A 27,092-nucleotide genomic window follows, 5' to 3' on the forward strand; every position below is an offset into this window, starting at 1 on the left:
TTTAAACATTTTGTTTTGCAAAATCAAGATATTAACATCAATATTAACGATGAAGAAAAAAAAAATTTTACATTTTTGACAAATTTTCACCAAAAAATATATATATTTTTCGATATATCGTGATTGAACATTTTAAAGCTTTGTCAAAATTCGTAAGGTTCAGTAGATAAAGGACGATCCAGAGATGTTCATTTATTGTTATGAATTATCCTTAGAAAGATCGAACGTCGCTAATTGCTACTCTTGAATTTTATTTTAATTATAATAAACATAATTATTTTTCTCGTATCAAGTGATGTATTAAAAGAAGAAGACATTATACTCACAATGTACATAACACAAGTGTGACCTTAATAATATGTGACCAAACCTTTCTATTTCGATGAGTTATAATGTTGTAAAAGTCAATTGTTTTAAAGAGCACCTTAAGAAAATAAATAAAAAAATATACACTTATTTTGACCTAGATAACATATTCAAAATCCATCAAAATTGGAAGGTAAAATTTTTGTTCTTTTTCTTTCGTTAGAAAAAACCTCATCTCTCTCTTTCTTTAATAGATTGTAGACTTTAATTGATAAAACACATGAGAGTTCGATGATGGATGAAAAACGATAATAAAATCTCGATTTGTATAGCTTTTATCCGACAGAGAGATAGATTAAGTCAATGACAAAGTCAATTGACTATCATCTAATACTTGTTCATAGTTCGAAACTGATCTCAGTCAGACTAAAGTTCAATTAGTTAGTTTCAATAATCATTATCTTATTCTTGTAATGTAATAACAGCAGAATATTAGAATAGAGCATACATAGATGATGGTTTGTTAAATATTAGTTTTGCATTTTTATATATCAATTAATCTTAAACAGGCTAGACGATTAGTTTATGCCATTAAAAAAATTAACAGTAAAGTGATAATAACACAAAGAATTGTCAAGCAAATTGTCAAAGACTTATTGCGCACGATAATATTGCTAAAGTGTTTATTTTATTGTTTAAATCTAGAGAAAGACTTTACGTTTTGCAAAAATAATATTAATTCTTTTGAAAATTGCGTTTATTAGAAAAATAATACAAGTTATATAAAATTTTATTCTTTTGACTAACATGTTTTTTAAACATTCTTCTTCTTCTTTACCTTCTTCTATTTCTGCAATACATAAACTTCTTACACTTATGTGGTATTTGTGTTAATTTCAAATGGCTGTTTGCTGAATGGTACGAATTTACACGAACCGGATGAGACGGACGAATTATTATATCTGCCTTTACACTTTATATATCTAATACGAACCGAAATATTATACTTCTTATACGAACATTAGTATCAATCATATTGTTAAAAATTATATGTGTGTGATGTTTATATGCGAATAAATTATTTTTCTTTTCGTTTTAAACTATTGTGATTTAGAATTAAATCATTGTACATAATAGGACAATAAGAATCTTACCGCATATCGCGTTTAGCGTATGTTTACTAATAAATGGTACCAATTCTTTTACAACTGTGCCTCCTTGGTTCTTCAAAGATTTTGTCATACAATCAACCTCCTTGATCAAGACATCAACAAACTGATTTAATATATTGAAATGGAATGCTGGTGTTAATAATTTTCTTCGCGTTTGCCACTTAACGCCTATATAATATAAAAAATCAAAATGACGTAAAATAGTGCGATAAAATACAAATATATAATATATTATATATTATATTATTATATATTCCAGTTTTTTATGATTAATTGTGAGCATCCTTAAATAATATTATTTATCTTAAATTTATTTTTTTTATATCGCAAAATTCCGTTTTTAATCTTTTAAATTTTCTTCTCTTGCAATCTTTACGGAGTTGCAAGCATCAACGTGAATTTAATTATTTTGTAATTAAAACTACGTTTATAAAAATTTATTAAATGTTTATTAGGTGACATTTTCGTGACGGTGCTTAATTGAAAGCAGTTTTTTAAAACTGAAACATCTATTTAGTTCAAAATACACGTACATGATAAAATTAATCATTATGGTTCACGCTTATATTTCACGTTACCTGTGCTAGTGAGAAGACCTGTACCGAACCAAAGAAGTAAAACGTCATACAGACGACTTTTTTCGATGTGTTTGGTGCTGCTTAGTATTATCTGAAATAACCGAAAATATGTTAAGATAAAAACATTAATTTATTATAGCATTTAATCTTAAATACACAGATAATTTAATTAATCGTATCTCAAATTATTATTTAATTTCGATCGAGTATTTCCGATAATTTTTTCTTTTAATTTTTTTAAGAAATTTTTTTTATAAACAAAAATCTTTTTGTGAAACAAAAAAGCGAGATTTCTAAATCTAGCTGAAATCGTAATGTCTCAAAAGAATCGAATTTTTTTTATTACCTCGACATCATCTGGATGACGAATAATTATAACAGGTATGAAGAGAAACCATAATTTTATAATGGGATAATATCCATCAGATAAATAACAGAATAGCTTCCATTGTTCTTCTAAAAATTATAAATATAATTACAAAAATCTTTGGGGGATTAATTTTAATGTTACTATATCTTTATTTAGATACCTTAAAAACAAATTTTTGATAATTATGAATATAGATATTATTGCAAAGAGAAATGTTGATTAAAACTTGAATGATTATTTTATAAATAATTACCATGCAATAACATTTACAGATATACGTTCCAGGATTTATAAATTTAACTTTTGCTTGAATGTGTACATGAAAGACAAGTTGTTAATGTTAATTAATCTAAGTAGATTAGAAATTTTGTACTTGCCTGGTGAAACATGGAATTGTAATACATTGCTAAAAATCGGATGGCCCGATGGTCCCGGTATAAGATTAATCAGTCGACCATTTTTTCCATGATGCACGTAATAATTATATATCAATAAAATAAAAATGAATAATAGCAATATAGCGATAAACATTGTTTTTTGACGTAATATTCTCAATCGTCTAATTAAGCTCAATCTTCTTTGCTCCCAATTTCTTCGACGCTTGGATCACTTATGTCGTGAAATAAATAATATTTGCTTTACGATAAAACTGATATGATTGCCTTGACATCTTAAGGGGGGAACCTCATTTACATGGTCGAAAAATACATGATTTTCACGAATTATTTTCTCAGGTATAATAACTCGAAACGCTTTGAAATTTTTATGACAATTTAATGCATAATTCAAGAGCACAGTGTAATTTTTTCACATTAAAAAATCGATATTTAATTTAAAAATGGATGCCATGTTAATATCGTCTCGTTTATTGCTGTGTATACTCTAGCGTCCTTAATTTTGATCTGAAACAAAAAAACAAAAAGTTTTTGTAAAGTTTATGATACTAGCTTCTAGATGACGTTAATTGTTTTTTGAAAAAAAATTTTTTACATATTTTTTTTCGTATTTTAATGTCGATTTTTTTAGCGAAAAATGCACTTTAAATTTAAAACTGTGTAAAAACATGCAATTTCAACTTTTTCTTTAAAATACTCGACGTCATCTAGAAGCTAGTATCATAAACTTTACAAAAACTTTTTGTTTTTTGTGTTTCAGATCAAAATTAAGGACGCTAGAGTGTATACAGCAATAAACGAGACGATATTAACATGGCATCCATTTTTAAATTAAATATCGGTTTTTTAATGTGAAAAAATTACACTGTGCTCTTGAATTATGCATTAAATTGTCATAAAAATTTCAAAGCGTTTCGAGTTATTATACCTGAGAAAATAATTCGTGAAAATCATGTATTTTTCGACCATGTAAATGAGGTTCCCCCCTTAAATATGTTAAACGTAAACGGAATAGGATATTATAAAATGTTATTTTACACAAATACTGCCGATTATCTGACAGATATTCTGATACGACCATCAGTTGATACGCCACTCATTTATAAAATAGAATTGCAAATCTCGTTAAGCAGAAACACGCATAAGAATTCTCCACGCGCGCGAAGTGACAATGAAAATCTAAGACCTATATTTATAATCGTTCTTTAGTTCAAGAACATCGATAGTCAGAGTTTATCCTAAGAGGCAGAAAAATATATCTATCTTGATTAATGATCATGAATTATGTTATATTTATCTTGAGAAAGTAAGAATGATAATGAAATCATATTAGAAAATGTGACTTAAAATTTAAACTGATTTAAGATAACTAATGTTTTTGTTTAAAATTTTTCGATATTGAAGTATAACATCGATATTTTATTGTTGCACAAGAGGATAAAAATTACTCTTTTTTTTTATTAGATAAATGTATATGATCGAACATTTTAACACTATTGTAAGTCGATTTTTTCAAGGGGGTATTTCACAAGTAAGAGAATAAATACAAAAAATATATTTCTCTAATTTTGACTTACAAGATAACATAATCAAAGTTTATCAAAATTGGAGGGGTCATTTGTGTCACTTTCTTTGTCAGAATCCTTATCTCTCGGTTCCTCTAATATACTGTAGAATTATACTTGTTAGAACACATAGGAGTTCGATGCAGAGAGACTTTTCTTTTATAATTTACTCTAAAAAATTATGGTAATCGTGGGACAATATGGTATAGAAAGAATTTTATGAGAATTTCTCTGATTAATATTTATCACAATAAAAATAATATCTATTGCAATAAAATATAAAATATGTTTGATCAATTTTACTATGCAGTTTAGTTCTAAGTTAAATTCTAAGTGAAACTTATCTCAATGCGTAGTTAGCCAATTTTAAGTTTTGCATCGACACATTTATATATCATTAATCTAATATAATCTAGACGCTTAGTTCATATCATTGAAAAATATTAACATTGAAACCAACGTATAAAACAAGATGTTAAGTTAAGTGTGTGTGTGTCACGTAAAAAAAATTGTTGTGCAACAGAATATAAAGTGTATGTATTTGTTTAAACCTTGCTTTTCATTCTGCAAATATAATGTTAACACGTTTGAAAATTGCATTTATTAGAATTAAAAAAATACGGGTACTATAAAATTTTATTCTTTTTAGTAACATGTTTTTAAAATATTAATAATATTTTATAATAAAAAAAAACGATAGGAAACATACTGTATTTCACAGAATTTTATTTATACTTAAAATGCGATAATTATAAAAAGGATTGATAAGATTTTTTGCAACATACTGTAATAAAATGTTACATCATATACAACGAATAATAACATACAACTTACACTTTATTAAACTATCTTTGAGTTTTAATTGCGTGAAAAAAGCTTTCCTATACTTATATGTATGTATCTTTTATATAAAAAAGTTTTATATTAAAAAATATTGCATAATAATATTGTCCAACTTGTATAACCGCACATGCTGTTACAACTGCGTTTTAAAAGAACTATTACTAATTATAATGAAATTTCGACTTTTGTAGCTGTTATAATAAACTTTTGTAAATGTTATAATGAAATTTTTGTAATAGTTTTGTAATTGCTATCATTTTTTGCATATATAGAGATATAAGATATTTTCTTACTATAAGCAATCTATGTTAGGTTCATTCACATTTTTAGTCATAAACAAAATGTTTTTATTTTTACTTTGTCGAACAAAATGCAAAGAAACACAGAAACTTATTTTATTAGCTTCATATACATATTTTTATTACGATTGCAGATAACGACAAGAGATATGCACGATGAATTTGAATGTGGATCTGACTTATAAGTCATCTTGTGTGCATATTTTTATGATTAAATATAAAGTTTATATATATCACATATATATTTTTGGTTGAACATATAATATATATAATAATTTTTTTTTATTTTTGCAATATATATCAACTTCTTACTCTCATGTGGTATCCGTGTTTCAAATGACTGTTCTCATCTTATTGGAATAAATCTTACACGAAGCGGATGAGAAGGACGAATTATTAAATCGAACTTCAATTGAACATCTTTTATATTATCTACTGGCTCCAAATAAAAATTGTGCACTAAAGGAGCTATCATAGCCTTCAACTCCAGCAGACCGAATCGTTGACCTGTAATTCCAAGAATGTTAAAATTTATCGATAGGAAAAAAAAAAACGAAAATCGCGAATAATTTACCTATGCAGTTCCTCGGTCCAGCACTGAATGGTAAATAAGAATAAGGATGACGATTTTGAATCTTCTCGGGTAAAAATCTATCCGGATCAAATACTTCTGGATTTGGCCAAAAATTGGGATCTCTATGAACTCCATAGATATGAAGAAGTAAAGTAGTTTCAGCAGGTACGACATATGACTCTAGAAAGCGTATTATAAAATTAGATGCAATTACAAAAATAAGAAATTCTTTTGAGAAATGAAATATATATAATATTATATTGTATTCTTGAAATGAATCATATCATATTATATTCTTAAAGCAGTTAAACTTTCGTTCAATCTTATTTTACATTCGATAAATTACTCCGTGTAATGTAATATTTTCGAAGATATATGCAGGAAAATAGTGATTAATTACGTAATTTTACGTCTTCCGCAGCTACTCGTGATATTAAAAACACACTAGGATACAAACGTAGCGCTTCCTTTAAACATCTTTCTAAATAAGATAAATTTTGCAACGATCTCATGGTAAGTTTCCCTCCGTTCTCTTGCATCACGGTATCGACTTCAATCCTCACACGTTCCTGTGTCATCGATAATAATTAAAATTCATTTTTTAATACTCCGATTTTATGTGTATATATACAACTAAATCCTTATTGAATCAAAATTTCTTATATTTATCTTAGAGATGTTTTAATTGTTTTGAAATAAATATATCAATATATAAAGAAAAAACCTTCTAAAAATACAAAATATTTATACTACGGTGAATGAAAATCGCGATAAAAATAATATATCGGAATATATTGAAAGAAAAAGTACCTGGATATCTTTATGTTCAGCTAATAATAATAAAGCAAAAGTCATAGCCATCGCTGTAGTATCGTGACCCTGTTAATCATCGTCACATGGATCGTTATATGTGCTTAAATAATGTGTAAAATTAATCAAAGGAATGCAAATACGTACTTCGAACATAAAAGTATCGACTTCCTCTCTGATATCCATATCAGTCAAAGAATGTTCTCGAGATGCCGCTATTAAGAGGTCTAACATGGCTAGGCGCTTTTTTTTAACTAGAAATAACAAAACATATTCAAGCATTAATCTCATTTTTACATGTCATATTTTAATTATATATTAGCTTTTTTTAATTTTAATATTTCAAGCTATATTATAAATAATAATAATTTAATTTTACGACTAACATATGTGTGTGTGTGTGTGTGTGTTGCATTATTATACGTGTTATTATGTATTTAATGATAAAAATATTATAAGCATAATTTATAACATTAAATGCATAATTGAACTTAAATTTAAAACTCTGATCGTCTCATACGTACTTCCAAACATTTCTGTATGATTTATGTCCGTCTCTTTGTCACTTTCAAATTTTCTTAAGTACTGACCATTAGTGCGTTCATGATAAAGTTTTCTTTCCGTAATGATCTATATGTATATATATATATATATATATATATATATATATATATGATATTAAATTTTTTAAATAATTTTTTGTATTAAGCATTAAAGCACAAACAAATTGACCTATATTATATACTATTACTTACATATACTATATTAATAACACATTATATTATTAATAGTGTATAATGTGTTATTAATATTATACTGATTCAACAATCGCGCAATCTTGCGAAACGGAAATGGCAAGATTTATTTTAATTTTATATACAATTAATAACATACTTTTTCTGTAAATCCATGCAATATTTTCAAAAGCTTTTTTTGCTTCCTTCCTTGTGGCGACAATGCGAATAACAAATTGTTATGGATCCAAGGGCTGAATAATCTAAATCCGTAATTCAATAAGAATATGTAATTCCAATATTGAGGAAATCTTATAAAAGCCTTATTTAAAATTATCTTAAAATCTTAGAGTAAGCTTTAAGTATAATCACATACACAATCGATCTTTTATAATTAATTGTTTATCTTTATAATACATGACTATTCAATAATTATTCTATTTTTCAAAAGATATAAATATAGCACAATCATAAAATTCAAAAGTGATACATGTACACAATTAATTTTTTATATCCATAAATTACCTATAAATCATTAGTTCAATTATCTCGTGAATTGCACTTCGATACTGTTGTTGAATTGTTTCACCAAGTTTTTGCAGAGAGATGCCCATGGCTGTTTCTATATGTGCATTTATTATATATAAGATCAAAAATACAAGTGATTATATCATGTTTATTACTACTGAATACTTCTTTCTGTATAAAAAATCGGATATCTATTTTCACTGTAACATTAATACTTTATATATAGGAACTAATTTTTCTTCTTGTCTTATGCTGTTGTCATTTAGAATGAAATCTTCGAACATAACAGAACAATAGGAATCTTACCGCATATCGCATTTAGCGTATGTTCACTAATAAATGGTATCAAATCTTTTACAACTGTTTCTCCGACATCTTTCAAAGATTGTGTCATATAATCGCCTTCTTTGATCAATATTTCAACAAACTGATTTAATATGTTGAAATGGAATGTAGGAGTCAATAATTTTCGCCGCGATTGCCATTTAACGCCTATATATATTTAAAAAACAAATATATATATATAACAATATAAAACATATATATATATACATATATAACAAGATAACGCAAAATATTACGATAAAATACAAACAATATTATATAATATTACTATCTCTCCCAATTTAATGTATAATCGAGCAATGTTTAAAAAATATTAATTATCTTAGATTAATTTTTTATATTACAAATTTTTTTTATTTTTTAAATTTTCTATTCTTGAAATCTTTGCAAGTATCAATGTAAATTTAATAATTTTGCAATGACAGAGAGATAGAAAAATGTATTACAAGTGTGTTACGTTACTGTGTACTGTGTTTGATTTAAATCAAAATCTTCTTTAATTGAAACATCTATTACTTATTTAGTTGAGAATCCATATATGAATTATGCAAACTTTATAGTTTATAACAAAGACATTGTAAACGTTCAACGTTTAAAAATATTAAAATTTAATTGCAAGATTATTTTTTCAATGATGAAGATAAGACGATAATAATAGAGCCGATAGTAATACAGACTGTAATAATAAAGTATGTACGTTTTATATATCATCACATTATACGTCACGTTACCTGTACTGGTGAGAAGACCTGTGCCGAACCAAGGATGTAAAACATCATATACATCACTTTTCTCGATGTGTTTGGTGCTGGTTAGTATCGTCTGAAATCATCAAAAGCGTGTTAAGATCGAAACATCAGTTTATAGTAACATCTACTCTTAAATGCACAGATAATTTATTAATCATATTTTAAATTATTATTTAATCTCGAGCAAGTGTTTTAAATAATATTTCTTTTTAATTTTTATGAACAAAATTTTCTTATAAAACAAGAAAGCAAGATTTCTAAATATAGCTAAATTATAATGTGTATATATATATATTTTATATATATATACATATATATGTGAATTTATATATAATATAATATAATATAATATAAATTTATATATATATATAAATATTTTTTATTACCTCTAGATCATCCGGATGACGGATATTTACACTGGGTAAAAGAGCCCAGATTTTAAAAATGGGATAATATTCATTAGATAAGTTAGAATACAAATTCCATTGTTCCTCTGAAAAATGTATTATAAATATGGTTATATAAATTTTTGTAGAATTTTATCTTTATTTTCTAAATTACTGTAGCTTTACTCAGATCCGTTGTAAACAGATTAATGATAATTAAAAGAATGCATATAATTGAAATACTGATAGTGATAATAATGCTGATAACTCAACTTGAATGATTATTTTATATATGTATTTAGCATGCAACAATTGAGAAATATACGTTCTAGATACTTTCTCCTTTAGGTTTTATGAATTTAACTATTTAATTTTATAAATTTAACCTTGGCTTGAATGTGTACGTAATAACGAGTCTTATAGTAATTATAATGTAAATTAATGTAAACAAATTAGAAATATTGTACATACCTGCTGAAACATGGAATTGCAGTATATTGCCAATAATCGGATAGCTCTTTGGTCCCGGTATAAGATTAATGAGTCGGCGTTTTCTTCTATGATGCACGTAATAATTAAACACCAATAAAATAAAAATGGATAATGACAATATAGCAATCAACATTGTTTCTTGACGTAATTTCCTCAACCGTCTAATTAAGCTCAAACTTCTCTGCTTTCAATTTCTGCAATTCTTAAATCACATGTATCATGAAATAAATAATATTTGCTTTACGACAAAACTGATATAATTGCCGTGATATCTTAAATATGCATAAATAACATAAAGGCAATGATAGTGAAATACGTACGTAAGCGTATCCTTTTTTATAGTTATTGACTTTAAAGAGCTATGTAAAAGTATGATTAATGTGTTTATTATAATAAAAAAAAACATGGAATTGCGTAATGAAGCTGCGTAATAAAGCTGTGTATTAAAAATAAAGATATAGAGTTGCTTTATAATAAATTGGAGGAATTTTATTTATTAAACATTTGAAAACTATGTCATATATATAAAGAATTATTTTAAAAGTTTTATTTAATTTTTTTATCAAAATTATTATGCTTTTATATTTAGTATTTTTATATAATCTACATATTATCGCTATTGTTTAAATGTTTCTCTCTTTGCTCTTGTTATTTCAGTTTAACATTTCCGTAAATCAATATATATACATATACATTTAATAAGATTATAACAAAGTTAACAACTTGTGATTTGAAAAATATTATGTAAAAATTGCGGGCTTACATTAATTATCATATTATTAATTATTGTTCACATTTTACAATAGATTCTTATAAAATATTATTTTATGCAAATATTCTCGATTATCTGATAGACTTACTGATACAAAGATTAGCTAAAAAACTGCACAAATGTTTAAAATGGAATTGCAAATCTTGTCAAGCAGATATATACATGCCAGCACAAGAAATCTCCGCGAACTAACAATGCAAGTCTGAGGCTTATACTTGTAACTCTTCTTCAGGTCAAAAGTATATTGATAATCAGAGTTGCATATCTTAAGAGGCAAAACAACTTCATTTGTATTGAAAATGAGAAATAATATTATATTTTTAATAACTAAAGAAGTAAGCATGATTGTGTGATTATTTGAAAAGGTAATTAAGATTTATAATATTAATTTAAAAAAGCGATTATTTTCGTTTAAAATTATTATTTTTATTTAAGGAAAAATATTTTACATTTTTACAAAATATTCTAACGTTTTATCAAGTCGAAAGGTTCAATATAAATAAAAAGACGTTCAAAGATACGCATTGAGTAGTTTAGTGACTTATCGCTCCGAATTATTCTTACAAAAGTCCGCGACGATACTTTCATTGCTATTTTTGAATTCTATATATTTTAATTCATTGTTTCTATTTTAATTGTAATAAACGCAATTAATGTTCTCGGATCAGATGGTTTATTCCAAGTAAGACCATATTTAAGAAAGATTATAGATATAAGATTATAGATATACTCATAAGAAACATGACACAAGTAAGATCGCCTTTGATTTGAATAAACTATGATGTTGTAAAAATCGATTTTTTTAAAGGAAGCTATTTCACCGTAAGAGAATAAATAAAAAAATACACTTCTCTAATTTTGACTTAGGTAACATCCATTTAAGCTTATCAAAAACGGAAACTTTTACTGTTACTTTTCTTCGTTAGAAAATGGCATTAAACCTTGCAAGATATATAATTAAAAGGAATTAAAATTGACAATAAGAACTTACGTAGTATAAAATGCAAAATTCATACACAATGTTTTTATCTTTACATTGCATCGTTGAACAAGGCACGGAGAAACAGAAAAACGTATATTTGATTAGCTTTACTCATCATTAAATTAACTTCAGTTTTTAGTTTTTATTGCAATAGTAGATAACAATAGAAGATCTTCATGCACAATGAATTAGATATACAAGGACCTCTATCTCTCTGATTTATAATACATACTATATGTGCATATTTTCACGATTAAATATAATATTTACATATATAATATGTATTTCGTTGAACGTATAAAAATATATAATTTTTTTGTTTCATATTTTTATTTTTTAAACATTTTTCAACACACTTCTTACATTTATGTAATATCGGTATTTTTAGTTTCAAATGACTATTTGCATCTGATTGGAACGAATTTTACACGAACCGGGTGAGAAGGACGAATTATTAGATCGGCCTTAAGCTGGACATCGTTTATATGATCAACTGGCTCCAAGTAAAAATTGTGCACCAAAGGAGCTATCATAGCTTTCAATTCCAGCAAACCGAATCGTTGACCTACAATTCCAAATGTATCAAAATTTATTGATACGAGAAATAAAATCGCATGTAATTCACCTATGCAGTTCCTCGGTCCTGCGCTGAATGGTAGATAGGAATAAGGATGACGATTCTGAATTTTTTCCGGCAAAAATCTATCCGGATCAAATACATCTGGATTTGGCCAAAAATTGGGATCTCTGTGAGTTCCATAGATATGAAGATGTAGAATCGTTCCAGCAGGCACGACATATGACTCTGAAAAGAATATTATAAAATTAGTTACGATTTACAAAAATAAGAGTTTTTTGAGAATTAAAATGGACATAATATTGTATGCTTATAATATTAAAACAATTAAACTTTATTTTCAACTTATTTTACATTTAATAATACACTTCGTGTAATGTGACATGTTTGAAGATATAAGAAGGAAAAAAGTAATTAATTACGTAATTTTACGTCTTCCGCAGTTACTCGTGATATGAAAAACACGCTCGGATACAAACGTAGCGCTTCCTTCAAACATCTTTCTAAATATTGTAAGTTTTGCAACGATCTCATGGTAAGTTTGCCTTCATTCTCTTGCATCACAGAATCGACTTCAACCCTCACACGTTCCTGTGCCATAATAATTAACATTTATTCCTCAATATTCTAGTATTTATATGCAGAATAGAAATAAATAAAAAATCTTAATAAATCAAAATTAATTTTTTTTAATTTTTATTTTAGAGACGTTTTAATTTTTTTTTTTTTTGTCGCTATATTTATATCAATATTGCGATATATAGAAAGAAAATATGCAAGGAAAGCTTAATGTCTGTACTGCTTCTTTTAATAAAAATTGTAATAAAAATAATACATCGCTATATATAAAGAGTAAAAAGTACCTGGATATCTTTATGTGCAGCTAATAATAATAAAGCAAAGGTAATACCCATTGCTGTAGTGTCATGTCCCTGCAAATAAAGTATTATACGCTTAGATAATGTGTACAAAAAATTGTAAAAAGATTATAGATAGTACCTCAAACACAAAGGTATCGACTTCCTCTCTGATGTCCAAATCGGACATAAAATTCTGCCGAGATGCCTCCAATAGGAGATCCAACATCGCTAGTCGCTTTTTTTTAACTATAAAAATAAAAAAGAAAATCTTATTTTTGCGTCAATCTCATTTTTGCATGTTATATTTATTATTATATATTACATCGTTCTTGTTTAAAATTCAAAATCTGTTATAAATATTAATAAATTAATTTTATACAGACATATTTTGTATTATTACAGGTGATTATGTGTTTAATGTAAATACTGCAAGCATAATTGATAATAATAAATTGCACACACTCAAATTTAAATTAAAATTTCTCGATTCTTATACGTACCTCCAAATACTTCTGCATCATCCATCTCCGTTTCTTTGTCATTTTCTAAGTTTTTCAAGTATCGGCCATTGGTGCTTTCGTGATAATGTCTTCTTTCAGCAATAATCTACATTATATGTTATTAAATTTTATAAAATTAACTATTACATTTTTTAAATAATGTGGTATTAAATAATAAGAGCACATTGTCTTTTATCGTAAATATTAATAATATAATGTTATTAATATTTAACAGCGTAATCTTGTGGAACGAAGATTAAGAAATTTAATCTTAAGTAATATGATTAACGTACTTTTTCCGTAAATCCATGCAATATTTTCAAAATCTTTTTTTGCTTTCTTGCTTGTGGGGTCAATGCGAATAACAATTTGTTATAGAGCAAAGGTCTCAGTATTCTAAATCGTAATTCAATAAGGATACATAATTCTGATAATTATATGTGTGTATGTTAATATATATTTTATATTGGTTGAATTACCTATAAACTATTATTTCGATTATCTGATGCACCGCATCTCGATACTGTTGCTGAAATTCGCCGAGTTCTTGCAGAGAGATGCCCATGGAAGTTTCTACAAAACATTCTTTATATGTGTACAAGCTCGAATATTCAGTCGCGAAAATTATTACAACTGAATATTTTTTGTATATAATAAATCGAATATTATATATCCTATACGAACATTAGTATCAATGATATAGTTAAAAATTATATGTGTGTGATGTTTATATGCGAATAAATTCTTTTTCTTTTCGTTTTAAACTATTGTGATTTAGAATTAAATCATTGTACATAATAGGACAATAAGAATCTTACCGCATATCGCGTTTAGCGTATGTTTACTAATAAATGGTACCAATTCTTTTACAACTGTGCCTCCTTCGTTCTTCAAAGATTTTGTCATACAATCACCCTCCTTGATCAAGACATCAACAAACTGATTTAATATATTGAAATGGAATGCAGATGTTAATAACTTTCGCCGCTTTTGCCACTTAGTACCTAAAATAAAAACAAGAAATAGTGTGATATATGTATGTATGTATAATACAATTGATATATTATATAAGACATTTTTATGTTTAAGTGTCCGATCTTCAAAAAATATTAATTACGTCTTTAATTTATTTTTATATCACAAAATTCTTTTATAAACCTTTAAATCTTTTTTTCTTGACATTTTTACGATAAAATGAGTTACAAAAATCATTTTGAATGTAATTACATATTTTGTAATTGAAACTTTATAAATAGACATAAATAGACATAAATTCAAAATAAAAAGTCTGTTATGTGACGGTGTTTGCTTTAGTAGAAAATCTTCTTTAATTGAAACAACTGTTACTTCTATCTAGTTGAAAATACATATAGCATCATCACGAGATTATTCTTCAAAATAATCGGGTTTGCAATTTTTTTTTAAATTTATAAGTTAACGGAGAGGTTGTAAAAGTTCACCGTTTAAAATAATACTCAAATCTAATTATGTAAGATTATATTTGATATTTTATAGGGACTGGCCGATTTATAACAGGTTGTAATAGTAAAATAAGATAATAATAAAATAGATACGCTTATCCCTAACGTCATTACGTTACCTGTACTTGTGAGAAGACCTCTGTTTAACCAGGGATGTAAACTATCATATACACGGCTTTTCTCGATGTATTTGGTGCTACTTAGTATTGTCTGAAATCACCGAAAATAATATTAAGATAAAAAGCGTCAACATATTATTATAACACACTCAATTGCTCAGATATACAGATACAGATATTTATTAATCGTATTTAAAATTATTATATCATTTAATTGAATGTTTCTGATATTCTTTCTTTTCATATTTTTAAGAAACATTTTTTGCCAACCAACAAAAATCGTTTTATAAAACAAGAATGCAAAATGTCATAATCTAGATAAATCGTAATGTTTACAGAAAATTGAATTCCATTTTTTACCTCTAAATCATCTGGATGACCAATAGATACAACGGGGAGGAAAAAACCCCAGACTTTACAAATTGGATAATATTCATTAGTGAGTTTACATAACAGGTTCCATAGGTACTCTGAAAAACATATTATAAATGTAGATATAGATGTTTTTGTGATTTTGAATTATATTTTATCATTATTTTTAATGCGTATCTTTACGCTATATGCACTTTTACTTATATGTATGGTTTTTAGATCCGTTGAAAAACAAACTAATTATGATAATGGAAGAATATTATTCCAAAGAAAAATGTTGATAAGTCTGAATAATTATTCTATATGTAAACAGCATGCAATAATATTGATAGATATTTGTTCAAAAACAGAATTTATGAATTTGACTTTTGTTTATATATGTATGCGTATATGATGTTTGTATGTTCATTAATGTAAATAGATTATAAATTTTGTACTTACCTGGTGAACCATATGCGTGCAATGCATAGCCAACTATCGGATAGCCTGATGGTCCCGGTATAAGATTAATGAGTCGACCGTTTCTTCCATGATGGACGTAATAATTATACATCAATAAAATAAAAATGGATAATAACAATATTGTGATAAACATTGTTTTCTTGACGTAATATCCTTGACGGTATAATTAAGTTCAATCTTCTTCAGGTTCCTGTTTCTTTGATTCTTGGGTTAAAAATTATTGTCACGAATAAATAATATTCAATCAAATTCAAAAATATTAACTCAAAAGTAAAATTCAAGATTATTGTTGTTATTCGAGTTCATAATAGAAGTGTATGTTTTGTAATAAATAATATTATAAATAAATATTATTTTATTATAATATTATTTATCACAAAACTTAAACTTCCCTTTTATATTTAAATATCAAATATGAACTCGATTAACCATATAAACTAAACGATCATTGAAATGAGTTAATGGTATATTTTCTTTATAATTAATAACTTTAAAGAACTGAAAAATATGATGAATTTGTTTATTTGTAATAGAAAAACATTATTCACATAATAAAGTATAGTTATGAATTTAATAAAAACATATTTTAATCGATTATTATATGTTTAATTATTTCTTTACTTATTATATAAAATAAAATTTCAAGTTTAGATTTGCAAAATCTTACTTTAATTATGATATTATTAACTATTATTCAGATTTTATAATAGATTCTTATAAAATGTTATTTTTTCGGGAGTATTTGTATAAAATGACATTTTACCTGATAAAATTATTGATACGTAATCAGTTAAAACGCACCACTCAATATGTTTAAAACAGAATTGCAAATCTCGTCAAGCAGATATACACATGTCTGCATAACAAATCTTCGCGAACTAACGATGCAAGTCTGAGACTTACATTTATAATCCTTCTTCAAGTCAAGAGCATATTGATGATTAAAGTATCATATCTAAAGAGGCAAAATAAATCTATTGAAGTCAAATAATATTATATTTTTATCTAAGAAGAAAAGAATTATTGAGTTAAATTATTTGAAAATGTGACTCGATTTAAAGTATTTATTTAAAACAGCGGTTTTTTCGTTTAAAAATATTCTTTTTCAAAATCAAGATATTAACATCAATATTAACGATGAAGAAAAAAAAAATTTTACATTTTTAACAAATTTTCACCAAAAAATATATATATTTTTCGATATATCGTGATTGAACATTTTAAAGCTTTGTCAAAATTCGAAAGGTTCAGTAGATAAAGGACGATCCAGAGATGTTCATTTATTGTTATGAATTATCCTTAGAAAGATCGAACGTCGCTAATTGCTACTCTTGAATTTTATTTTAATTATAATAAACATAATTATTTTTCTCGTATCAAGTGATGTATTAAAAGAAGAAGACATTATACTCACAATGTACATAACACAAGTGTGACCTTAATAATATGTGACCAAATTTCTATTTCGACCTTTCTATTTCGATGAGTTATAATGTTGTAAAAGTCAATTGTTTTAAAGAGCACCTTAAGAAAATAAATAAAAAAATATACACTTATTTTGACCTAGATAACATATTCAAAATCCATCAAAATTGGAAGGTAAAATTTTTGTTCTTTTTCTTTCGTTAGAAAAAACCTCATCTCTCTCTTTCTTTAATAGATTGTAGACTTTAATTGATAAAACACATGAGAGTTCGATGATGGATGAAAAACGATAATAAAATCTCGATTTGTATAGCTTTTATCCGACAGAAAGATAGATTAAGTCAATTGACAAGGTCAGTTGACTATCATCTAATACTTGTTCATAATCTGAAACTGATTTCAGTCAGACTAAAGTTCAATTAGTTAGTTTCATTAATCATTATCTTATTCTTGTAATGTAATAACAGCAGAATATTAGAATAGAGCATACATAGATGATGGTTTGTTAAATATTAGTTTTGCACTTTTATATATCAATTAATCTTAAACAGGCTAGACGATTAGTTTATGCCATTAAAAAAATTAACAGTAACGTGATAATAACACAAAGAATTGTCAAGCAAATTGTCAAAGACTTATTGCGCACGATAATATTGCTAAAGTGTTTATTTTATTGTTTGAATCTAGAGAAAGACTTTACGTTTTGCAAAAATAATATTAATGCTTTTGAAAATTGCGTTTATTAGAAAAATAATACAAGATATATAAAATTTTATTCTTTTGACTAACATGTTTTTTATACTGTTCTTCTTCTAACATTGTTCTTCTTCTTTAACTTCTTCTATTTCTGCAATACATAAACTGCTTACACTTATGTGGTATTTGAGTTAGTTTCAAATGGCTGTTTGCTGATTGGTACGAATTTTACACGAATCGGATGAAACGGATGAATTATTATATCTGCCTTTACACTTTATATATCTTATACGAACCGAAACATTATATATCTTATACGAACATTAGTATCAATGATATAGTTAAAAATTATATGTGTGTGATGTTTATATGCGAATAAATTCTTTTTCTTTTCGTTTTAAACTATTGTCATTTAGAATTAAATCATTGTACATAATAGGACAATAAGAATCTTACCGCATATCGCGTTTAGCGTATGTTTACTAATAAATGGTACCAATTCTTTTACAACTGTGCCTCCTTCGTTCTTCAAAGATTTTGTCATACAATCAACCTCCTTGATCAAGACATCAACTAACTGATTTAATATATTGAAATGGGATGCAGATGTTAATAACTTTCGCCGCTTTTGTTACTTAGTACCTAAAATAAAAACAAGAAATAGTGTGATATATGTATGTCTATATAATACAATTGATATATTATATAAGACATTTTTATGTTTAAGTGTCCGATCCTCAAAAAATATTAATTACGTCTTTCATTTATTTTTATATCACAAAATTCTTTTTAAACCTTTAAATTTTTTTTCTTGACATTTTTACGATAAAATGAGTTACAAAAATCATTTTGAATGTAATTACATATTTTCTAATTAAAACTTTATAAATTGACATAAATAGACATAAATTCAAAATAAAAAGTCTGTTATGTGACGGTATTTGCTTTAGTAGAAAATCTTCTTTAATTGAAACAACTGTTACTTCTATCTAGTTGAGAATATATATTGCATCATCGCGAGATTATTTTTCAATATAATCGGGCTTGCAACTTTTATTAAATTTATAAGTTAACAAAGAAGTTGTAAAAGTTCACCATTTAAAATAATACTAAAATTTAATTATGTAAGATTATATTTGATTTTCTATATAGAGACAGGCCGATTTATAACAGGTTGTAATAGTAAAATAAAATAATAGTAAAATAGATATGCTTATACCTTAACGTCATTACGTTACCTGTACTGGTGAGAAGACCTTTGTTTAACCAAGGATGGAACATATCATATAAACGGCTTTTCTCGATGTGTTTGGTGCTACTTATTGTTAGTATTGTCTGAAATCACCGAAAATAATGTTAAGATAAAAACGTCAACATATTATAACACACTTTATCTCTCAGATACATAGACACAGATATTTATTAATCGTATCTCAAATTATTATATAATCTTAATTGAATGTTTCTGATAATCTCTCTTTTCATATTTTTAGGAAACATTTTTTACCAACAAAAACTCTTTTTATAAAACAAGAATGCAAAATTCCTAAATCTAGATAAATCGTAATGTTTACAGAGAAGTGAATTTCATTTTTTACCTCTAAATCATCTGGATGACGAATAGATACAACGGGAAGAAAAAAACCCCAGATTTTACAAATGGGATCATATTCATTAGTCAATTTACATAACTGGTTCCATAGATACTCTGAAAAACATATTATAAATATAGTTACTGTAATTTGTTTAAAAATTTACATATCATTATTTTCAATGCGTATCTATACACTATGTGTACTTTTATTTATATGTACCCTTTTTTAGATCCGTTGAAAACAAACTAATTAAGAAAATGAAAGAATATTATTGCAAAGATAAATGCTGATAAAAGCGTGAATAATTATTTTATCAGTAATCAACATGCAATAATATTGATAGATGTTTGTTCAAAAATAGAATTTATGAATTACACTTTTGTTTATATATGTATGCGTATATGACGGGTTGTATATTCACACACACACACACACACATTAATGTAAATAGATAATAAACTTTGTACTTACCTGGTGAAGCACGTAAGTGCAATAAATAGCCAATAATCGGATAGCCTGATGGCCCCGGTATAAGATTAATGAGTCGCTCGTTTCTTCCATGATGCAAGTAATACTAATACACCAAAAAAATAAAAATGAATAGTAACAATATAGTGATAAACATTTTTTGACGTGATGCCTTCTTTCACCGTTTTATTGAGTTCAATCTTCTGCTTGTTTCTCTGGTTCTTCATAAAGATCATACGTGTAAAAAAATTAATAATATTTGCTTTATGACAAACTGACAGTTGTTTTGATGCCCTAAATTAAATGTATTAATCGTAAACATGAATAATCATTGAAATGCATTAATCGTATACTTTTTATAGTTATAATAACTATAAAATAACTTTAAAGAATTATAAAAAGATATGATGAATTTATACATTGCAATAAGAAAAAATTGCGTAATAAAGTTGTAAATTAAATAAGGAATTTTTTGTTTGATTTTGAGATATTACTGTTTCTTTATTTCTACTAAATGTAAGATAAAATTTGAAATAGGATTACAAAATTCGTACAATTATTAATATCAATGATTAATAATGTATTCTAAACATAGATATTATTAATTATTGTTTTATAATAGAATCTTATAAAATGTTTTTTATACAAATACTGGTGATTACCTGATTACAAAGTTTCTGACAATTAAATAAATTTTCTAAATCAATTAAGACACCACATCAATGTTTGAAATGTAATCACAATTCTAGTCAGATCATAAATACACGTGCCAGTATAACAAATCTCCGCGAAATGACAATGAAAATCTGAAACAATATATATAATCATTTTACAGTTCAAAAGGATAAAGTCAAAGTTCCATCATAAGAGGAAGTATAATATCATTTTAATTCAAAAGATTAGATAACATTATTTTTTTGAAAAATGAAAATGATTAATCATTTGAACATATTTGAACTCGAGATTTCAAAGTATTGATTAAAATCAAATTCGAGTAAAATAACGATTGTTTTTAAAATTATTCTTTCTCAGAATCTCGAAATATCGACATCGATATTATTGATGCATAACAAGAAAAAATTTACTTCTGTTGATAAATTTTCATTAGAAAAATGCATATATGTGATCGAACATTCTAACGCTTCGTCGCAATTCGAAAGGTTCAGTAGATATAAACAATTTAAAGTTCCGAATTAGACAATTTAGTCACTTTATCGCTACGAATTGTTTTTTAAGTTTTAATATTTTTAAGTTTACAAACGATGCATGTTGTTACTCTAGAATTATATTTTAAATGTAATAAACGCAGTTATATTATTCGCAATTATATCAGATCGGGTTTTTCAATCCTAAAGAGATTTATCTATTTATACTCACAAGTAACATGTGTGACACAAGTATTATTATCTTTTATTTTGATAAGTTTAATCGATAATAATCGATTTTTTTATCTGTTTCACCGTTTAAGATGAAAATAATAAAAAGACACATATCTCTTATTTTGATCCATAATAATCTATTAGATCTATAATCTAATATTTAAAGCTAATCAATCGGGGAGAGACGCTTATGTCACTTTCTCATTGTTGAAAAGCTTCATATCTCTCTTTCTATATCGACAATATCATCATTTGACAATTTCGGTGTAACAATAGTAGAAAATCGGAGTAAAGAGCGTGTAAGGTTTGATTAGATTTGATAAAAATTGTAATTACTTGCTAATTATAAGTTTTAAATAGACTCTTATATAATCATTAATCTATTGTAATATAATCTGGACGATTAACTCATGTGTGTCTGTGAAAAATATTTACAATGCAATCCATCCATCCATAATAAAAAAGGAGATGTAAACCTAAGAAGTACGCGTTTTAAAGTTGATATGAATCGCATGTATTTGACATGTACTTTGCCCATAATAAAATTACGATATATATAATGCGTATAATTTCTTATTGTTTTTGATTGGCAATAACGATTTTATGTTGATAATTAAGCGATTGCACGACGAAAAGACTAACCGTAGTGAGAAATTGTTGATCGTACTACTTAATCTATCTAAATTATTACTTTGGGCTTAATAAAATTACGATTTATAAAGTTCGTATAACTTTTTATTGTTTTTGATTGGCATTAATTATATAAATATTCAAATAGAATTAACATCGTAAAAATGAACTTAATACATAATGAAGCAAGAGTCAAATTCTTAATGAAAATGCATTTGATGTCTTTCAAATAAGTAATTAGAACGATTAAACTTATCACACATCTAATTTAATTAAATTATATAGATATTCAAATGGGACCAATATCGTAAAAATAAAATTATTACATAATGAAGAAACAGTCAAATTTTTAATGAGAATGCATTCAGTGTCATTCAAATAAATAATTAAAATGATTCAACTTATCACACATATATAAAAGAATAATTTTTGGCTCGTTTTAAAATATTGAAAATTAAAATATTTTAACCGCTGACCCATACGGCGCGGATTCATTTTACGTATATTAGATTAAAAAAGTAGTACGCTGTTATGCTGATGGTACCATCCTAATGTGAAGACAATGTGCTGTTGAAATATATAAAAGAATAATTTTTGGCTCGTTTTAAAATATTGAAAATTAAAATATTTTAACCGCGGATTCTATACGGCGCGGATTCATTTTACGCATATTAGTTTAAAAAAGTAGTACGCTGGTATGCTGATGGTACCATCTTAATGTGAAGACAATGTACTGTTGAAATATATATGAGAATAATTTTTGGCTCGTTTTAAAATATTGAAAATTTTAATTTTAAAGCCGCTGACCCCATACGGCGCGGATTCATTTTACGTGCATTAGATTAAAAAAGTAGTACGCTGGTATGCTGATGGTACCATCTTAATGTGAAGACAATGTACTGTTGAAATATATAAAAGAATAATTTTTGGCTCGTTTTAAAATATTGAAAATTAAAATATTTTAACCGCGGATTCTATACGGCGCGGATTCATTTTACGCATATTAGTTTAAAAAAGTAGTACGCTGGTATGCTGATGGTACCATCTTAATGTGAAGACAATGTACTGTTGAAATATATATGAGAATAATTTTTGGCTCGTTTTAAAATATTGAAAATTTTAATTTTAAAGCCGCTGACCCCATACGGCGCGGATTCATTTTACGTGCATTAGATTAAAAAAGTAGTACGCTGTTATGCTGATGGTACCATCTTAATGTGAAGACAATGTACTGTTGAAACATATAAAAGAGTAATTTTTGGCTCGTTTTAAAGTATTGAAAATTTAAATTTTAAAGCCGCTGACCCCATACGGCGCGGATTCATTTTACGTGCATTAGATTAAAAAAGTAGTACGCAGTTATGCTGATGGTACCATCTTAATGTGAAGACAATGTACTGTTGAAATATATAAGAGAATAATTTTTGGCTCGTTTTAAAATATTGAAAATTAAAATATTTTAAACGCGGATTCTATACGGCGCGAATTCATTTTACGTACATTAGATTAAAAAAGTAGTACGCTGTTATGCTGATGGTACCATCCAAATGTGAAAACAATGTGCTGTTGAAATATATAAGAGAATAATTTTTGGCTCGTTTTAAAATATTGTAAATTAAAATATTTTAACCGCGGATTCTATACGGCGCGGATTCATTTTACGTACATTAGATTAAAAAAGGAGTACGCTGTTATGCTGATGGTACCATCTTAATGTGAAGACAATGTACTGTTGAAATATATATGAGAATAATTTTTGGCTCGTTTTAAAATATTGAGAATTAAAATATTTTAACAGCGGATTCTATACGGCGCGGTTTCATTTTACGTATATTAGTTTAAAAAAGTAGTACGCTGTTATGCTGATGGTACCATCTTAATGTGAAGACGATGTACTGTTGAAATATATAAGAGAATAATTTTTGGCTTGTTTTAAAATATTGTAAATTAAAATATTTTAACCGCGGATTCTATACGGCGCGGATTCATTTTACGTACATTAGATTAAAGAAGGAGTACGCTGTTATGCTGATGGTACCATCCTAATGAGAAGACAATGTACTGTTGAAATATATACGAGAATAATTTTTGGCTCGTTTTAAAATATTGAAAATTAAAATATTTTAACCGCGGATTCTATACGGCGCGGATTCATTTTACGTACATTAGATTAAAAAAGTAGTACGCTGTTATGCTGATGGTACCATCTTAATGTGAAGACAATGTACTGTTGAAATATATATGAGAATAATTTTTGGCTCGTATTAAAATATTGAAAATTAAAATTTTAAAGCCGCTGACCCCATACGGCGCGGATTCATTTTACGTGCATTAAATTAAAAAAGTAGTACGCTGTTATGCTGATGGTACCATCTTAATGTGAAGACAATGTACTGTTGAAATATATAAGAGAATAATTTTTGGCTCGTTTTAAAATATCGTAAATTAAAATATTTTAACCGCGGATTCTATACGGCGCGGATTCATTTTACGTGCATTAGATAAAAAAAGTAGTACGCTGTTATGCTGATGGTACCATCTTAATGTGAAGACAATGTATTGTTGAAATATATAAGAGAATAATTTTTGGCTCGTTTTAAAATATTGAAAATTAAAATATTTTAACCGCGGATTCTATACGGCGCGGATTCATTTTACGTACATTAGATTAAAAAAGGAGTACGCTGTTATGCTGATGGTACCATCTTAATGAGAAGACAATGTACTGTTGAAATATATAAGAGAATAATTTTTGGCTCGTTTTAAAATATTGAAAATTAAAATATTTTAACCGCGGATTCTATACGGCGCGGATTCATTTTACGTACATTAGATTAAAAAAGTAGTACGCTGTTATGTTGATGGTACCATCTTAATGTGAAGACAATGTACTGTTGAAATATATATGAGAATAATTTTTGGCTCGTTTTAAAATATTGAGAATTAAAATATTTTCACCGTGGATTCTATACGGCGCGGATTCATTTTACGTATATTAGATTAAAAAAGTAGTACGCTGTTATGCTGATGGTACCATCTTAATGTGAAGACAATTTATTGTTGAAATATACAAAAGAGTAATTTTTGGCTCGTTTTAAAATATTGAAAATTTAAATTTTAAAGCCGCTGACCCCATACGGCGTGGATTCATTTTACGTATATTAGATTAAAAATGTAGTACGCTGGTATGCTGATGGTACCATCTTAATGTGAAGACAATATACTGTTGAAATGTATAAAAGAATAATTTTTGGCTCGTTTTAAAGTATTAAAAATTAACATTTTTAAGCCGTGGATCCCATACGGCGCTCAATTATATTACATATATAATACCAAAAAGTTTGTAAGCTGTTATGCTGATGGTACCATCATAATGTGGAGACATTGTACTGTTGAAACATATTGTTGAGGAAAGCCATATCACAGCTTTCTAGTTATCAAACTTCGCGGTTGTCAGATGTGCTCTCCTTTTTATGTAAACAAGGCGTATCGTAAAGCGCATGTGACGCTTGCTTGCGCCGCTTTTCTGTCTCCTCTCTGCACGTCGTTGTTGCTTACAAACTTTTTTTGTATTCCTTATAGTTTATATCAAAAGGCTGTAATAAAGTTTTGCCTAGTATAGAGAATAGTCGACGTCTCGATTCATTTACACAACAATTATAATAAAAAAAAACATGGAATTGTGTAATGAAGCTGCGTAATAAAGTTGTGTATTAAATATAAAGATATAGAGTTGCTTTATAATAAATTGGAGGAATTTTATTTATTAAACATTTGAAAACTATGTCATATATATAAAGAATTATTTTAAAAGTTATTATTTGATTTTTTTATCAAAATTATTATGCTTTTATATTTAGTATTTTTATATAATCTACGTATTATCGCTATTAAAAGTTTCTCTCTTTGCTCTTGTTATTTTAGTTTAACATTTCCGTAAATCAATATATATACATATATATTTAATAAGATTATAACAAAGTTAACAACTTGTGATTTGAAAAATATTATGTAAAAATTGCGGGCTTACATTAATTATCATATTATTAACTATTGTTCACATTTTACAATAGTTTCTTATAGAATATTATTTTATGCAAATATTCTCGTTTACCTGATAGACTTACTGATACAAATATTAGCTAAAACACTGCACAAATGTTTAAAATGGAATTGCAAATCTTGTCAAGCAGATATATACATGCCAGCACAAGAAATCTCCGCGAACTAACAATGCAAGTCTGAGGCTTATACTTGTAACTCTTCTTCAGGTCAAAAGTATATTGATAATCAGAGTTGCATATCTTAAGAGGCAAAACAACTTCATTTGTATTGAAAATGAGAAATAATATTATTATATAACTAAAGAAGTAAGCATGATTGTGTGATTATTTGAAAAGGTGATTAAGATTTATAATATTAATTTAAAAAAGCGATTATTTTCGTTAAAAATTATTATTTTTAATTAAGGAAAAATATTTTACATTTTTACAAAATATTCTAACGTTTTATCAAGTCGAAAGGTTCAATATAAATAAAAAGACGTTCAAAGATACGCATTGAGTAGTTTAGTGACTTATCGCTCCGAATTATTCTTACAAAAGTCCGCGACGATACTTTCATTGCTA

General features: G+C 26.5%; 1 protein-coding gene and 2 pseudogenes across 3 annotated transcripts; all 3 read right to left on the reverse strand.

The window, feature by feature from the left end:
- Window positions 1-661: 661 nt before the first annotated feature.
- LOC145946215 (cytochrome P450 4C1-like) lies at window positions 662-3,173 on the reverse strand. The gene is made up of 6 exons (XM_083055745.1): window positions 2,804-3,173; window positions 2,403-2,512; window positions 2,057-2,147; window positions 1,461-1,646; window positions 1,082-1,156; window positions 662-717 (listed from the first exon to the last, which is right to left on the reverse strand). Exons 1-6 carry the CDS (start codon window positions 2,955-2,957, stop codon window positions 662-664), a joined length of 672 nt encoding a protein of 223 aa, XP_082911871.1. The 5' UTR covers window positions 2,958-3,173.
- Window positions 3,174-5,655: 2,482 nt separating this feature from the next.
- LOC145946216 (uncharacterized) lies at window positions 5,656-17,193 on the reverse strand (annotated as a pseudogene). The gene is made up of 26 exons (XR_014427027.1): window positions 17,035-17,193; window positions 16,251-16,475; window positions 15,798-15,907; window positions 15,438-15,528; window positions 14,656-14,841; window positions 14,317-14,410; window positions 14,131-14,233; window positions 13,838-13,943; window positions 13,477-13,583; window positions 13,341-13,409; window positions 12,900-13,068; window positions 12,526-12,705; window positions 12,300-12,465; window positions 10,463-10,505; window positions 10,126-10,330; window positions 9,655-9,761; window positions 9,251-9,341; window positions 8,481-8,666; window positions 8,172-8,268; window positions 7,807-7,909; window positions 7,437-7,542; window positions 7,060-7,166; window positions 6,913-6,981; window positions 6,503-6,671; window positions 6,103-6,282; window positions 5,656-6,035 (listed from the first exon to the last, which is right to left on the reverse strand). The product of XR_014427027.1 is annotated as an uncharacterized LOC145946216 (transcript).
- A 1,281-nt stretch (window positions 17,194-18,474) lies between these two features.
- Window positions 18,475-26,715, reverse strand: LOC145946148 (cytochrome P450 4C1-like; annotated as a pseudogene). The gene is made up of 7 exons (XR_014426995.1): window positions 26,579-26,715; window positions 21,118-21,261; window positions 20,459-20,749; window positions 19,991-20,100; window positions 19,631-19,727; window positions 18,849-19,034; window positions 18,475-18,543 (listed from the first exon to the last, which is right to left on the reverse strand). The product of XR_014426995.1 is annotated as a cytochrome P450 4C1-like (transcript).
- Window positions 26,716-27,092: the final 377 nt, after the last annotated feature.

This window comes from Prenolepis imparis, unplaced genomic scaffold, assembly GCF_030444845.1.
Source record: "Prenolepis imparis isolate NDT839.2.m4 unplaced genomic scaffold, iyPreImpa1.0 SCAF_15, whole genome shotgun sequence".
NCBI lineage: Eukaryota > Metazoa > Arthropoda > Insecta > Hymenoptera > Formicidae > Prenolepis > Prenolepis imparis.

Coding starts and splice junctions, on each gene's coding strand:
- LOC145946215 (XM_083055745.1), bottom strand. CDS start 2,957: ATGTTTATCGCTATATTGCTATTATTCATTTTTATTTTATTGATATAT. Junction 1,647..2,056: donor AGGTCTTCTCACTAGCACAG/GTAACGTGAAAT, acceptor TATATTATATAG/GCGTTAAGTGGCAAACGCGA. Junction 1,157..1,460: donor TACGCTAAACGCGATATGCG/GTAAGATTCTTA, acceptor TATGTATTGCAG/AAATAGAAGAAGGTAAAGAA.